This window comes from Staurois parvus, unplaced genomic scaffold (genome assembly GCF_062004578.1).
Source record: "Staurois parvus isolate SC_StPar_1 unplaced genomic scaffold, SC_StPar_1.0 ptg000195l, whole genome shotgun sequence".
Classification (NCBI taxonomy): domain Eukaryota; kingdom Metazoa; phylum Chordata; class Amphibia; order Anura; family Ranidae; genus Staurois; species Staurois parvus.
Window position 1 is genome coordinate 2,815,078 of NW_028317991.1, and position 15,351 is coordinate 2,830,428.

At 44.3% G+C, this 15,351-nt stretch overlaps 1 protein-coding gene across 1 annotated transcript in view; it reads right to left on the bottom strand.

Moving 5' to 3' along the window:
* The window catches only part of DSCAM (DS cell adhesion molecule), a 765,341-nt gene that overhangs the window by 105,002 nt on the left and 644,988 nt on the right, over positions 1-15,351 (bottom strand). Inside the window, exon 28 of the mRNA XM_089677896.1 lies at positions 8,802-8,832. Coding sequence (XP_089534022.1) covers positions 8,802-8,832 — 31 coding nt within the window. The remainder of the gene's footprint in view (positions 1-8,801; positions 8,833-15,351) is intronic.

Genomic DNA, 15,351 nt, shown 5'->3' on the forward strand with positions numbered 1-15,351 from the left:
AAACGCACTTGAATTTCCCCTGAAAAATAGCAGTTCCTGTACCTAGACACGATGATTTCTCGAGCCTGAGAGTGTTCTGTCTGCAGTGTGAGATCATCTAAGGTACAGTTGCTTCTGACAACTATTTTTTATTTCTTTTTAAGTCTTTATTTATTGCAACACAGCAAGGTTAATGACGTACAGTCAGAAAACAATAATCTTCATTAACTGCTGCAAAACATTTTTGACATAGGAAAAAAATGTGAATTTCAAAGAGAACGTAGTCCACAACTGGAAGTCTGGTGGACTTGTCCGGAACTAGACCTCAATCAAAGGTTCTCAAGTGTGTCTGACAAGTAGGGCAAATAACTGTATGTTGCCCAAGGGGCTAGTAGAGCAAAATGTCCCACAGAAAAAATCTAAATGAGGAGAGAAGTGAGAGGTGTCAGTGTAGAGCAAAGTAGAAAATAAAGGGAAGAAAAAAAAGGGAGGGGTTGGGTTTGGGTAGGCCACCAAAAAACAGGAAAACCAGTACTGAGTCAGCCCTAAGGGGAACAGTAACTCCAGTAAGGTAGGGTTGGGCAGGACATAAACAATATAGATCAAGCACTAAAATGTAACAATCTGCTATATATCATAAATAAATAGGGTTGGGCTTCAAGTTGGGCAGGATAAGTTCGACTCGAACATGGGCGTTTGTGTGCTCGGTGAACACACGAACAGTAAGGGCATTCAGTGGGCTGTTCGCCCGCCGACCCCACAATGCACTGCGCCACTGACAGTGCATAGTGATTGGCCAAAGCAATGCACCACCACAGGTCAGGTGCAATGCTTTGGCCAATCACAGAGCAAGATGACCCTGCCCCCTTGAGACATCATCACAGTATTCATGAACTGTCATCCCGATGCAGCTGTCAGATGGTGGGAGCATTTTTCCTCTCTTTTCAGGTTGGCGATGGCAGCAGGCATCATGATTGATGTTGGCTCTACCTCAGGGGACATGTTTTTATTTTTGTTTTTATTAAAGGACTTGTCAAAAGACTATCTCCTGTCATTTTTCCACTACATTTTTTTTTTGTGAATGAGTACCCCATACTAATTCACACAGGGGGGTGGGATCTGGGGGCCCACTTGTTAAAGGGGGCTTCCAAATTCTGATAAGCCCCCCGTCCACAGACCCCCACAACCACTTGCCATAGTTTTGGGGAAGAGGCCCTTGTGGGGGGGAGCACTCCCTGACCCAAAGCGCCCCCCTCATGTTGAGGCCATGTGGCCTGGTATGGTTCAGGAGGGGGGGGCGCTCACTCATCTCCCCCCTTTTCTGACCTGCCGAGCTGCATGCTCGGATAAAGCTCTGGTATAGATTTTTTTTTTTGAGGGGGGGCACTTTGGCATGGGGGTTCCCCTCAAAATCCATACCGCACCTGAAGGGCTTGGTATGAATGGGGGGGACCCCATGTCATTTTTTTCTTACATTTTTAATTGCCATGCAATGCCCGCAATCTTTTTTACATTTGGCTGGGAACCCTGCTGACTGAAACATTAAAGAATGTTTTCAGTACTAAAATACTGCATGACTTACTAATATAACTCATGCAATATTTTAGTAGCTATGCGGTATATTACTGCAGATTCAGTTGTGGTAAGATACCGCTTAGTGTATTGTCACCTCGGTTCGAAGTTTACGGTCAAATTTTCAGTAGGTTTGAATGTTCGACTGTAAACCGAACCGGGTGGTGTTCGGCCCATCACTATAAGTATATAGTCTCCAGTCACAGTGGCTAAATGGTTAGCACTTCTGCCTGGCAGCACTAGGATTGTTGTTTCGAATCTGAACCATGGCACCACCTGCCTGGAGTTTGCATGTTCTCCTTGTGCCTGCGTGGGTTTCCCCCAGGTGCTCTGGTTTTCTCCTACACTCCAAAGACATGCTGGTAGGCTAATTGGCTCCTGTCTAAATTGGCCCTAGTATGTGTATGTATGAATGTAAGTAACGGACTTTAGATTGTACGCCCCTTGAGAGTTAGGGACTGATGTGAACGTACAATATATTGGTAAAGTACTGTGTAAATTTACAGCGCTATATAAGTACCTGTAATAAATAATTGATATGTCCACCTGGCAACTCTACCAGGACATAGGTCAGTCCTGCATGGTTAGATTCTTTGTACTTAATGGCAACCCAGCAACTACAGGGAACACCACCAGGAGTCATGTAATGCACATTTTACCCAACAATCCACAATGAGTGCTTGGGAAAACTCTTTATACGTTTTAAGTCACAGCACATTGTATTGTATACATTCCAGGGGTGGACTGACCATTTGGAAATTCGGGCACTGCCCGAGGGCCCGGGGTCAGTAGGGGGCCCCATGATATGCCCCTGCTACCTTTTTCATAGGCTCTTTTGAGTTTGGGCAAGGACACAGGGGCCCCATGGTCCCCTATTGCCCGGGGGCCCTATGAGTTGTCAGTCTGCCCCTGATACATTCATAAGTCATTTATTGTAGAAATGGTAGTTCAATAAAATTCAAGTGCCTATAATAAAAGATCTGCATGGTTAAGAAACAAAAACAAGCCCATGTGAGGGCATATTTAAACAGTGCACCACAGGCTCATGGAAATGTAAAATCCAAAAGGACTGACTGTTCCTCTTACTGATACAACACACTATTCCTCCCATTGACACCAAAAAATGGAGCACTATTCCTCCCATTGACACCAACGAGGCACTATTCCTCCCATTGACACCAACAATTGGACACTATTCCTCCCATTGACGCCAACAATTGGGCACTATTCCTTCCACTAAAACCAGCGATAGGGCACTATTCCTCCAACTACCAATGATGGTATACTAATCCTCCCACTGACACCAACAATGGGGCACTATTCCTCCCACTGACACCAATGATGGGGCACAATTCCTCCCACTGATACCAATGATGAAGTACTATTCCTCCCACTGACACCAAAATCTGGCCCATTTAAAGGACAGTAAACTGGCCCTTTTTTTAGAATGTTTGGAGACCCCTGGTCTAGGAGAACAAAAAAAAGAAGATTTTCTTGCCCAATCCTCCGCTCCTCCCTACAGTCTCTTCTCTGCCATGCTCCAGTGATCTAGAGTCCTAATGTCATCAAGGCCAAAGCAGGGCCTACAGCCCTGCATCAGATGTAATGGTGCTGAGAGACAGTCCACTGCTAAAGCGCAGGGGAGCACCATCTACCGGAGGAGCAGAGGATCAGGTAAGTAAAACAGTTTCTCCTCTCCCCCTGACAATATGAGCTATTATCCCTTGCCCCACTGCAAGAGGTAGTTCTTGCTTTAAAAAAAACAATACAAATCCTTTAACCCTTTCGCTGCCAGAGCAGTTTTTGCACACGTTTTAAAAAAATAATTTTAGGCCTGAACATTACACAAAACCCCCATATATTTTCTGAAAGCAGACACCCTAGAGAATAAAATAGTGGTAGTCCCAATTTTTTATGTCACACACTATTAAAGCAAAAGGTCTAGAAATTGCAAAATTTCCGTTACAAAACACACTAAAGCAAATTTTAGGCCAAACAAGTGCAATAAATTACCCACATGTTTGGTAAAATATAGAAGACGATGTTGCGTGTGTGCCTATGAAATGGCAGCAATTTGTGTGTGCCTATGAAATGGCAGCAAACTTCAGTACCTTATATTTTCTATAGGTGAAGCTTCAAAAGCCCTTATAGGTCATCAGTTTAGTGTTACGAAGGAGGTCTTGTGCTAGAATTATTGCCCTCCCTCCGGCGTGTGCGGTGATATGTAACGTGTATCGCAATGGACGTTTTCACATGTAGGAGCCCCGATGTGTGCGTTTACGTTCATACATGTGCAAATGTGGGGGTGGAAGGGCCTCAACATTTTTTGGGGGGAGAATGTTATGTGCTTGGGTGTAACTTTATTTTTTTTGCAATAATAATTATTCTAGTTTTGGAGAGAGCAAGGAAGGGTAGGACCCTGTTTGGGGTTTTTTTTTTTTTGAGTCCCTATTGGAAAATATTGTCCAGGTAGTGCCCTACAATATGGCAGAGGGTGTAACCAGGACAGAATGTGAGGGGAAAACTACACGATGGGGATGTAGACAGCAATGAAATCCTACAAAAGAAGATCCAATAGTGTAGTATTGCCAGTAACTTGAATTCTTTTATTAAAAGTATTTTATTAAAAATCACTAGCAATACTACACAATTGGATCTTAATTGCATGTATCTCTTTTTTATGCAAGTGCTGCGGAATATGGAGATGAGACCTGAGTGCTGCTGACCTGGTGCCTATGGGATTAAAACGCTTCTGACTTTTTGATTATTTTAAAGGGGTCCATCGCATCAGGTGAAGAGACACCGGATTGGGCAAGTGGGTGATACCCTTTAGCGGCATTCCAAGGTGGAAGATTTCTGATACCGTGGAATGATTACCTTTACTTGTGGCAGATAAACTGTGGTGGTGCATTTTATGGACACTTACAACCTAATTGGATGATCTAAACTAATTGGATGACATATGGAACTGTTCTCTGTTTTTTTTCCCTTACAACCTAATTTCATGATCTATGGGGTTGTTTTCACATTTTTTCTTTTTTTTGCACATGATTTATGAGGATTGTGTAATTTATGAGCTTTGTTGTTTATATGCACTTTTTGAGTCTACTTTTGGTAATTTATATTAAGGAGCGCTTCACTGTTAGTAGGAATACATTTATGGATATTAGTGCGGTGATTGCACTCTTTTATGGTTTTATTATGTATTTCCTATGGTAGTGTATTTTTTAACCACTTGAGCTCTGGAAGATTTTACCCTCTTCATGACCAGGCCATTTTGCAATTTTGCGATTTAGCACCATGCTACTTTAACTAGTAACTGCGTGGTCATAATAAAATTTATATATTTTTTTTTCACACAAATAGAAATTTCTTTTGGTGGTATTTGATCACCACTGGGTTTGTTTATTTTATTTGCAACAAAAAAAGACCGAACATTTTGTGAAATTATATATATATATATTTTTTACTTTCTGCTACAAAACATATCCAATAAAAAAATTAAAAAAATCTAAATTTCTTCATAAAAGTTGGCCAAAATGTATTCTGCTACATGTGTTTAATAAAAAAAAAATCCCAGTAAGTGTATATTGATTGGTTTGCATGAAAGTTATAGCGCTACAAACTGTGGTATACAGTGCCTTGAAAAAGTATTCCTCCCCCTTGAAATTTTCCACATTTTGTCATGTTACAACCAAAAACGTAAATGTATTTTATTGGGATTTTATGTGGTAGACCAGGGGTCCTCAAACTACGGCCCGCCGAGGACATTTATCCGGCCTGCCAGGAAGGGGCGTATCTGCCGCGAGGCAAGGGACTAGGGTTTGGCAGGTCGGAAGAGCTTGGCAGGGCTCGGGCGGGAGGCAGGAGGGTGGGATCAGCAATTCTAGAACAGGGGAAGGTGGGCTCGGCTTATGAACCCGTACCACTCACCTGGCCTCTCTGCAGCCAACCGGCCATCTATTCTGATCAGTGCATGCAACCTTCACGGCCAGAGGGCGGAGCCTAGAGCTGACCATGAAGAGGGGGAGCAAGAGAGGAGACTCCATCGCTGCATGTCGGGTATCACAGCCACGGACCCTAGATAAGTGCAGTAGATGGTCGATCTCCTCCCTCTCTCTTTTCCCCCCTATCTCCTCACCCTCCTCTCTCTCCCCCCTTCCTCTCTCTCTTTCTCCTCCTCCTCTCTCTCTCCCCTCCTTATCTCTCTCCCCCCCCCCTCTCTCTTTACATTGTACACAGATCTGACCCAACAAGGTGTCCTGCATTTACCATATATTTCACTCCATAAGGCACACTTGGGGGGAAATGTCTGTGTGTCTTATGGAGCGGCCGGCCCAGTATTCCTGCCGCTGTTGTATGTCTGCAGTCTCTGGTCATCTCCTGTACTATGTCCGCAGTCTCTGGTCATCTCCTGTACTGTGTCCGCAGTCTGTGGTAATCTCCTGTACTGTGTCCGCAGTCTCTGGTCATCTCCTGTACTATGTCCGCAGTCTCTGGTCATCTCCTGTACTGTGTCCACAGTCTCTGGTAATCTCCTGTACTGTGTCCGCAGTCTCTGGTCATCTCCTGTACTATGTCCGCAGTCTCTGGTCATCTCCTGTACTGTCCGCAGTCTCTGGTCATCTCCTGTACTGTGTCCGCAGTCTCTGGTCATCTCCTGTACTGTGTCCGCAGTCTCTGGTCATCTCCTGTACTGTGTCTGCAGTCTCTGGTCATCTCCTGTACTATGTCCGCAGTCTCTGGTCATCTCCTGTACTATGTCCGCAGTCTCTGGTCATCTCCTGTACTGTGTCCGCAGTCTCTGGTCATCTCCTGTACTGTGTCCGCAGTCTCTGGTCATCTCATGTACTATGTCCGCAGTCTCTGGTCATCTCCTGTACTATCTCCGCAGTCTCTGGTCATCTCCAGTACTGTGTCCGCAGTCTCTGGTCATCTCCTGTACTGTGTCCGCAGTCTCTGGTCATCTCCTGTACTGTGTCCGCAGTCTCTGGTCATCTCCTGTACTGTGTCTGCAGTCTCTGGTCATCTCCTGTACTGTGTCCGCAGTCTCTGGTCATTCCCTGTACTATGTCCGCAGTCTCTGGTCATCTCCTGTACTGTGTCCGCAGTCTCTGGTCATTCCCTGTACTATGTCCGCAGTCTCTGGTCATCTCCTGTACTGTGTCCGCAGTCTCTGGTCATTCCCTGTACTATGTCCGCAGTCTCTGGTCATCTCCTGTACTGTGTCCGCAGTCTCTGGTCATCTCCTGTACTATGTCCGCAGTCTCTGGTCATCTCCTGTACTATGTCCGCAGTCTCTGGACATCTCCTGTACTATGTCCGCAGTCTCTGGTCATCTCCTGTACTGTGTCCGCATTTGTTCATAGTTTTGTTTTTGAAACTATAGTCCGGCCCTCCAACGGTCTGAGGGACAGTGAACTGGCCCCCTGTTTAAAAAGTTTGAGGACCCCTGTGGTAGACCAACACAAAGTGGCACATTATTGTGAAATGGAAGGAAAATGGTAAATGGTTTTCAACATCTTTTACAAATAAAATCTTAAAAGTGTGATGTGCATTTGTATTCAGCGCCCCTCAGTCAATACTTTGTAGAACCACCTATAAAGCCACTGTATATACTGGAGTTTTATACTACTAATGGCGGTGATCAGCTACTTATAATAAGACTGCGATGCGGCGGGCATTCTGACAGTAACTAACGCTGGGGTGGAACTGACTAACTGCCACTGACACCAGCAGTGACACTAATACAGTGATCAGTGATAATACTATACACCAGTGTTTCTGAACCTTTTGTTCAGTCAAGGCACCCTTTAATATCCCGCACATTTCCAAGGCACCCCATGTAAAGACCTAAATTAATAATTTTACATAATGCTGCAACATCCACATATGTAGGGCACCCGATATTGGAGTTGATTTATTCTAACAAAGCTAATACACCTTTGTATACTGGTACTAACTAGTATTCCACCATTGCTCTTCTCCTTCACTCAGCTAAATGACCTGATGGAGGGGAAAATTAAAGATGAAGGCGTCTGACATCCTCCCTATCAGCCAATTTATCGGCACATCAGTGCCCATGATTGTAATGCTGCACTTGCTGGCTTGCTGACAATTTGGGGCAATTTTTAGGCATTTTGCCAAGGCACCCCTGAAGAACCCAGAAAGCACCCTGGTTAAAAAAGACTGCTATACACTGTCACTGTACTAATGATGTTGGCTGGGAAGAAATTAAAATCTAGGGCGATCAAGGGGTTAAATGTGTGCCTAACTATATGTAATATGTGTAAAGTATGCTGTTTTTCTAATTGATCTTTTAGTTTCTCACACCGGCTTTGCAGGGATGAGAAACAGAGAGATTGTTCCCTCTGATTGTCAACACAGAGCTCTGGGCTGTGATTGGACACAGCCGATCAGCAGGTCCTGGCCATGAATCATTTGCTAAGAGTTGCTGAAAGGCTGTGTACAATCACGGCAAGTGCCAGCTGGGGGTGGGGGTAGGGTGTGTGTGTGCGCATGTTGCCCACCCTAAACCCGGAAGCAGGCAGCAGCGTATGGGTATGCCACTTTACCTGTGGGGGATGTCCATTCGCAGTACATTGTGGGCGGGCAGTCTGCAAGTGGCTAAATAGTAGCCAGGGGCGGACTGACCATTTGGAAACTCGGGCACTGCCCGAGGGCCCGGGGTCAGTAGGGGGCCCCATGAGATGCCCCTGGTACCTTTTTCATAGGCTTTTTTGAGTTTGGGCAAGGACACAGGGGCCCCATGATCCCCTATTGCCCGGGGGCCCCATGAGTTGTCAGTCCGCCCCTGATAGTAGCACAGGGTTTTTATAATAAATTTAAATCAACAGTACAAGTAATGACCAAATAAATAAAATAGGACATAAACAAACAGCACTAAATAAAATAAACTACATAAAAAAACCCTCTAAATAGAAAAAGAGTATTTTTTTCACACAAGCAGTTTAATGCATGAAACTTTTCACATTGGTAATTTTATCTAATTTACGCAGCACATCCCTAATAATATCTATAGGGGTCTAAAATACAAAATGTTCCATCTAGGATGGCTGTACTCGCTGCAGGGAAACAGTGTCATTTTAACAATTCATTTAAATTTCAAAGTTGGACCCCAAGGGAATCTGCATGTCTCAGCATGCCTTCTTGAAAGAAACACCGGCAAAAATAACATAATCCCGGGTGTAAAAAGAGATCTTAAAAATATAAAATCAAATTCTTCTTACCTCATGAGCATCTCAGCCAAACTTTTCGCATCTGAAATGAAAAAAGAAAAAAAACAAAACCGTGAACACACTATAATTACATTTTCAGCCAATAAATACAACTGTTCAGTTTTTTTTAAGGATTTTTACAAGTAACATTTGTTTTATATGCTTTCTTTTTTGCGTCAAAGTGTACGTAAAGACATTTTGTTTTTGTTACGGATAACGAAACAAAATGTTAGGTGAGGAGAGGATCTGATTGCTGTTTGTTCCAACTGGGGAGCTTTACTTTCATTATTTGTCCTGGTGACCGCTGTCATCATGAAGGTGAGCGACCATAAAAAAAGTTTGAACTGTCACTCAAACAGAAGTAGAGGGCAGTGCCGGACTAAACTCCTAGGCAGTTGAAACCTTGGGGTCCCCTTGCAGGTTTCTGGAGGTTTCAAGTGATGTGCTCTAGTGCAGTGTTTCTCAACCTTTTTTCAGTCATGGTACCCTCTAAAATGATGGACAGTCCCGAGGCTCCCTTTAAAATTACGAACAGTCTATTACTAATAGTTTTATATAATGCAGCAACATCCACACATGTAGGACACCCAACATTAGAGGTGATTTATTCTTCCAAAGCAAATACAGTTCTGCACACTGGTACTGACTAGTATTCCAATGTTTCTCTTCTCCCTTCATTTTTCTCCATCGCTGAACTAATGTGATCCCAGCAAAGGGCAGGGGAGGATCAAACTAGGATGTTGTGCAGGCAACCAGCATCTTCCTTATGAACCATTGATGTCACTGGTTGTCAGGATGCCAGCGGCTAGAAGGTCGTAATGGTTTACAATGAAAACCTGTGGCTTTGTGTAATTAAAAGGCAGGCTTGTGTTCATGTTTGAGGCAGTTTTTAGACATTTTGCCAAGGCATCCCTGAAGAAGCCTCGAGGCACACCAGTTGAAAAATGCTGCTCTAGTGGGATAACATTGAACCAAGTAGTGTGCACGATGACCAATAGATGGAGTTGACCACCGCTAGTGTAGGTTACACCAACATTTACTACAACCTGACAGTAGATGCGCTTTTAAGAGACAAACTGTAATATGAATCTGAGGTCTATGGTTTGTGGACTTTAAGTTGTTATTGGGTACATTATTACAGTATTTTCTCTATAGAGTCTTTAATGTCAAATTTTTGTTTCTTTGAGCTGATTATTTTTTTTTTCTTTTGTAAACAAGTGTAGAAAACTTCATTGTCATTTTCTTTTAAGGTCAACTCAATATTATGTTGTTGCGATGTTGTGGAGTCCTTAAATGGCGTGGGGCTCATAGACTGATGCCAACTCTGACTATTTGGTCATCCAGCACTGGTGGAGGGGAAATCTTTCAGTGCGGACACTAGGTCTAATTTTTGAAGAGATCTCCTCTAGTTTTATGTTGTGCCTCAACACAGGATGTAAAGGAAAATCTCCCCAACTGGATGCAGCTATTGAATTCTCTATCCGGCAACAACAATAAAATTGTTGGCTTCAGATATATGTTGATTGCTTTATACAGCCCCCTTTCTTTTATCGTGCTGTGTGCTTATGGTTTCTCCCACTTTTTGGAATAAAAATGGAAGCAGTACACATTGACTTTCTTTTCTGACCTCTTGACATGTGCAATAAAGATATAATGGACAAGTAAACAAATTCAGGTCCCATTTCTGTTGATGTTAACCAGGTCAAATAGTATAGATGCTGGCTTCAGCCACAGTCCCCGCCCAGTGACCACACCCCATTTCATCAGCTCTAAGTCGATTCACTGTAAAGCTGATGTGTGCAGGGTATGGGACTACAGGAAATCAGCCGATATTTTTGATCTGAACCAAAGCATGGAGGGTAACGAGGCATGAGTATAACATAACACTGTGAACATTATAAGAGGGTGTATGTACAGTCTTAAAGCAGAACATTACTCATACCAACATGATAAAAATAATGTTCTTTAGCAAGGAACATACATTCTACAGTATTAATTATGCTACCAAAATTAGTGTGTGCTGTTAATTGCTTCCAGCATTGTTCCTTCTTGCTGGAGGCTGCCATTTTGCTGAAGCCCAGAGCCCCTGAGCAGCAGTAAATCTTTACGTTGTCAGCAGATCGGCCTCTATATTTTCTGCACAGATCCTAAAAATAGGGGTCAACTGCACGTGCAGAGTAGGGAGAGACCGTGTATTACTGAATTTTAAACAGTATAGGAACTTAATTTTAATGTATATGAGTCCTGCGTGCAAGTCCAACATAAAGTTATTAGTCCCCTTTCACAGTCATCTGGTTAGAGAGAATTATCTTAGAAGAAGAGGAAGAAGGGTTCACATGTTTACAGATTCACGTATTAATTGAAGAATTCGATCAACTTTATTATGCGGTGAGAATTTATGGAGAATTGAAGAGAATCTTGCAGCATAAACAAACAATCTCATATAACTGTAAAAGGGAACTAATAATTTATGTTGGTCTTGCACGCTGGACTCTAACATATACATGTTGCACCTTCCCAGGAGGAAAGGATTAATCTAGCGGCTGGAAATTCAAATTTTATTTAGGATCTATTTTTTTGATTTATTGTATGTATTTTGGTGGTAGTGGTTATAGATAATTCTCAGGCGTGGATTTCATCATATATTATATGCACTTATTTTTAATGTTTTACATAATTATACCTGCAAAAGGGGCCAGCCTGAAGTGATCTATCTGGACTTAATTTTCTGATTAAAGTTCCACTTTAATATATTTCGGTGCTCAGTGTGGCTGAAGCCATCTTTCTTCTGTTAAATGCTGGATATACAGTTTTACAGCTGCACACAACACATCATCTATCCACTGTCCAAAAAACACTCAACATACGAGACCCCACCGAACATTGAAATGGAGACACATATAGCAATAAAAATTTGATGGATATTCTAACTTCCTGGCCAAGGCTTAACTCCTAGTGCTCAGGCACTACCGCCAAATAAATTCATGAGTACATTTTTACGCTATTTGTCCAAATTTCTTAACTACTGTAAATCTGTGTTCACATGGATCCCAAGTCTTCTCTCTACTTTTCAACAGAAGGTGGGGGGGGGTCCTTATTTGGGTGTTCACATCCCTGCCTTGGTGATGAGGGCACTGCCTAATGACTTTCCAGTCGTGGGATCCTCAGAAGACAGCAGAAGTATGATGAGATCAGGAAGAAATGGTCTACTGCAGTGCTGGGTCCAGTGGTTGCAACTCCTGAAAATGGCACTAGCAAGGGTCATAGACAAAGGACTTAGGGGGAGAATTTAAAAAAAAAAAAAAAGCAACAAAAGGTTTTCTTTTTTAAAATAAGATGCTGAATGGGTGTAAGTTGGGCGAAAAGAGGGGATTGTCATGCCTATGGATTTTTAAAAAGTGACTGGGCTTGAGCTTAAATGTTAAAAAACACCAAAAGCTTCACTAAGATAAAATCTGACAATCAGAACATTATAACTTAACAGCTTCCATCTGTCCCTCACTCAGAAAGACAGCCCTCTTAAACCCAAATTTTTGTTCCTCTTTCCTCCACAATTGTCCCTGCGTTAAATGGCTTGATGTATAGATATAACAAATAAGTGTACTGCCAAATATGTCTATTGGATTCAGTAAATATCTGTGTTAAAGATCAACCTGTACATCAGTGGTCTCCAAGGCTATCTCCAAACTTTGGCTAGATAGCCTTTTGCTTACCTTTTTTCCAGCCCTTGGGGCACTGTTCCTCCCACTGATATGTGGCAATAATCCTTCCACTATCACCTATAATGAGCCACTTTTCCTCCTACTAATGCCAACACTGGAGCACTATTTCTTCTGTGGACACTAATGATGGGGCACTATTCCTCCCAATAATACCAATGATGGGGCACTATTCCTCCCACGAATACCAATTGTCACGGTATAGGGGCCTGCCAATAATTAATCCCCTTATTAATGTCCTGTATCACAAGCCCTCAGCATCCTGCTCTGTATCGTTCCAATTGTCCCCTGTGTCACTCGGCCAAATGGCCTAATTCAATTACTGTGGGCCCCCCTCCCAGCCAGCTTGCTGCCAGCTCGCTGCACACCTCCCAAATTGCCTTTCATCTAGGCCGACATCATCCCTGCCCACAGGATGTCCCTGTCACCAGCCTGATTCCTCCCTGGGGTCTAGTGTTCCCCCCTCCCCCTCTCATCCTGCCGCAGCAGGGACTTCCACCACCCCTTCCTGTCTCTTCCTCTTCTGGCAGGGAGGAGGTGGCGAGATTCACACCTCTCCATGGAGAAGTGCGAACCTTCCTCTGGGATGGCCCGGGCTCCGTAGTCTAGCTGACGCCATCTAAGCCCTGACATCCGCAGCGCAGAGCTCCCGCGCTAGCAGATGTCCTGGAACAAAGGTCGCACTCATGAGAGAGCGACCCCTGCCCAGGGGGCGTGCCTTTTTGCCGGGCAACGAAGCATGCCAGCGCCAGCCCGGCCCCGGTTGCCAAGGCGACCGGGAAGCATCCCGCACGAGCTTAAGAGGTTGGTGCTGGGCGCTCTGGGCGCATTCCGTTATGCAGTCATCAAAGAATCCCCAGCTACGGTGGGACCTTTGTGACTAGACTCTGCAAGCCCACCCCCCAGCCTCACAGAGACCCCACAGAAGGGGAGAGACAGCCAGAGACAGCCTGCCTGCCATTGCCAGAGACCCCACAGAAGGGGGAGAAACTATCACAGCCTGCCTGCCATTGCCAGAGACCCCACCGAAGAGGTGAGAGACCATCACAGCCTGCCTGCCATTGCCAGAGACCCCACAGAAGGGGAGAGACTATCACAGCCTGCCTGCCTTTGCCAGAGACCCCACAGAAGGGGGGAGAGACTATCACAGCCTGCCTGTCATTGCCAGAGACCTCACAGAAGGGGAGAGACTATCACAGCCTGCCTGCCATTCCCAGAGACCACCCGCCTGATCCGGACTCCACAGGTACCTGTGTTCCACTTCTATCCCTGGGAGACCAGGCACCCTGTTGGATCTGTGAGTACCTGCTTCCCCCCTGTGTTACCTGAACTGTTGCTGTGGTGAGCCCTCACACCCCCATCCTTTGTCGGACTACCCCTGTTACAGGGACACCCCCTTGGCTTTCCTGGTGGACTTCAAGTGGGTGGGGCCCCCTTGTTACCCTTTAGTGGCAAATTCACCCTCTCTGCCACCCCCCATATTGAAGGACTGCTGTCTGTTTGTCTCAATAAAGCTTTGTGCGTTTGCCATCCACTCTGTGTGTTCTGTCCTGCCTACGCTCCGTCACACCAATGATGGGGCACTATTCCTCTCATGGATACCAATGATGGGACACTATTCCCTCCACTAATACCAATGATGGGGCACTATTCCTCCCACTGATACCAATGATGGAGCACTATTCCTTCCACTTATACCAATGCTGGGGCACTATTACTCTCACTAAAACCAATGATGGTGCATAATTCCTCCCACTGATACCGATGATGGGACACTCTTCTTTCACGAATACCAATGATGGGGCACTATTCCTCCCACAAATACCAATGATGGGGCACTATTCCTCCCATTAATACCAATGATGGGGCACTATTCCTCCCATTAATACCAATGATGGGGCGCTATTCCTCCCACTGATAATAATAATGGGGCACTATTCCTTTCACGAATACCAATGATGGGGCACTATTCTTTCCACTAATAACAATGATAGGGCACTATTCCCTACACTAATACCAATGATGGAGCACTTTTCCTTACACTAATACCAATGATGGGGCACTTTTCCTTACACTAATACCAATGATGGGGCACTATTCCTACTCTTACTGACCACAGATGCAATGTAATTTTTAATTGCACTAAGCATCAAGCCTGAGACAGGGTCTACTCTCACTGATGCTGGTGCATTTTCTACTTTCACTGAATACAGTCTGCCCCTCCCCCAAGGTCAAAAGAACAGTAAACTGGCCCTTTGTTTAGAAGGTTTGGAGACCCTTGCTGGAGATGTTTAAGTGCCCTCTGTAACATAGTGTTATTACCTGTTGATCTTACCAGTAAGCCTATTATTTTTCTTCTTTCTTTTACAGCAGGGGTGCTCAATCTTTTGAATAGCAAGGGCCACTTAAGTGCTTTGGCAACCGGTCATGGGCCACAGTGAAATTAAATTTTTTAGAATTTAAATTTTTTAAATTTGAATAGCATAATGAACATTTTCAAAGAGCACACCAAACCCACAGGATATAATAAAAGTCTATGGCTGAGTGCAGCTAACCTGCAGGTGCACTGCACTGCACTGGTGGATCGGTATGAAGGCAGCCTAATAGTTGTTAAACCCTTTTATAGGTGCTAATATGCTCACTGCAAAAGCACAGGGTATGTGTTGTATAATACATTGACCTTTTGTCCTCTTCCAGCTTCTGTTGGTATCTCTCTCCAGACTGCAAGAAAGGTCCCAGGCGAAGTGCACTTGATATCACTCTGCCTGGGACAGGAGCTGGCGCTACAGAGGAAGCATCAGCTTGTGCAGCTCCTGCTCCATCCATGAGCGCCTGCTTCCTCT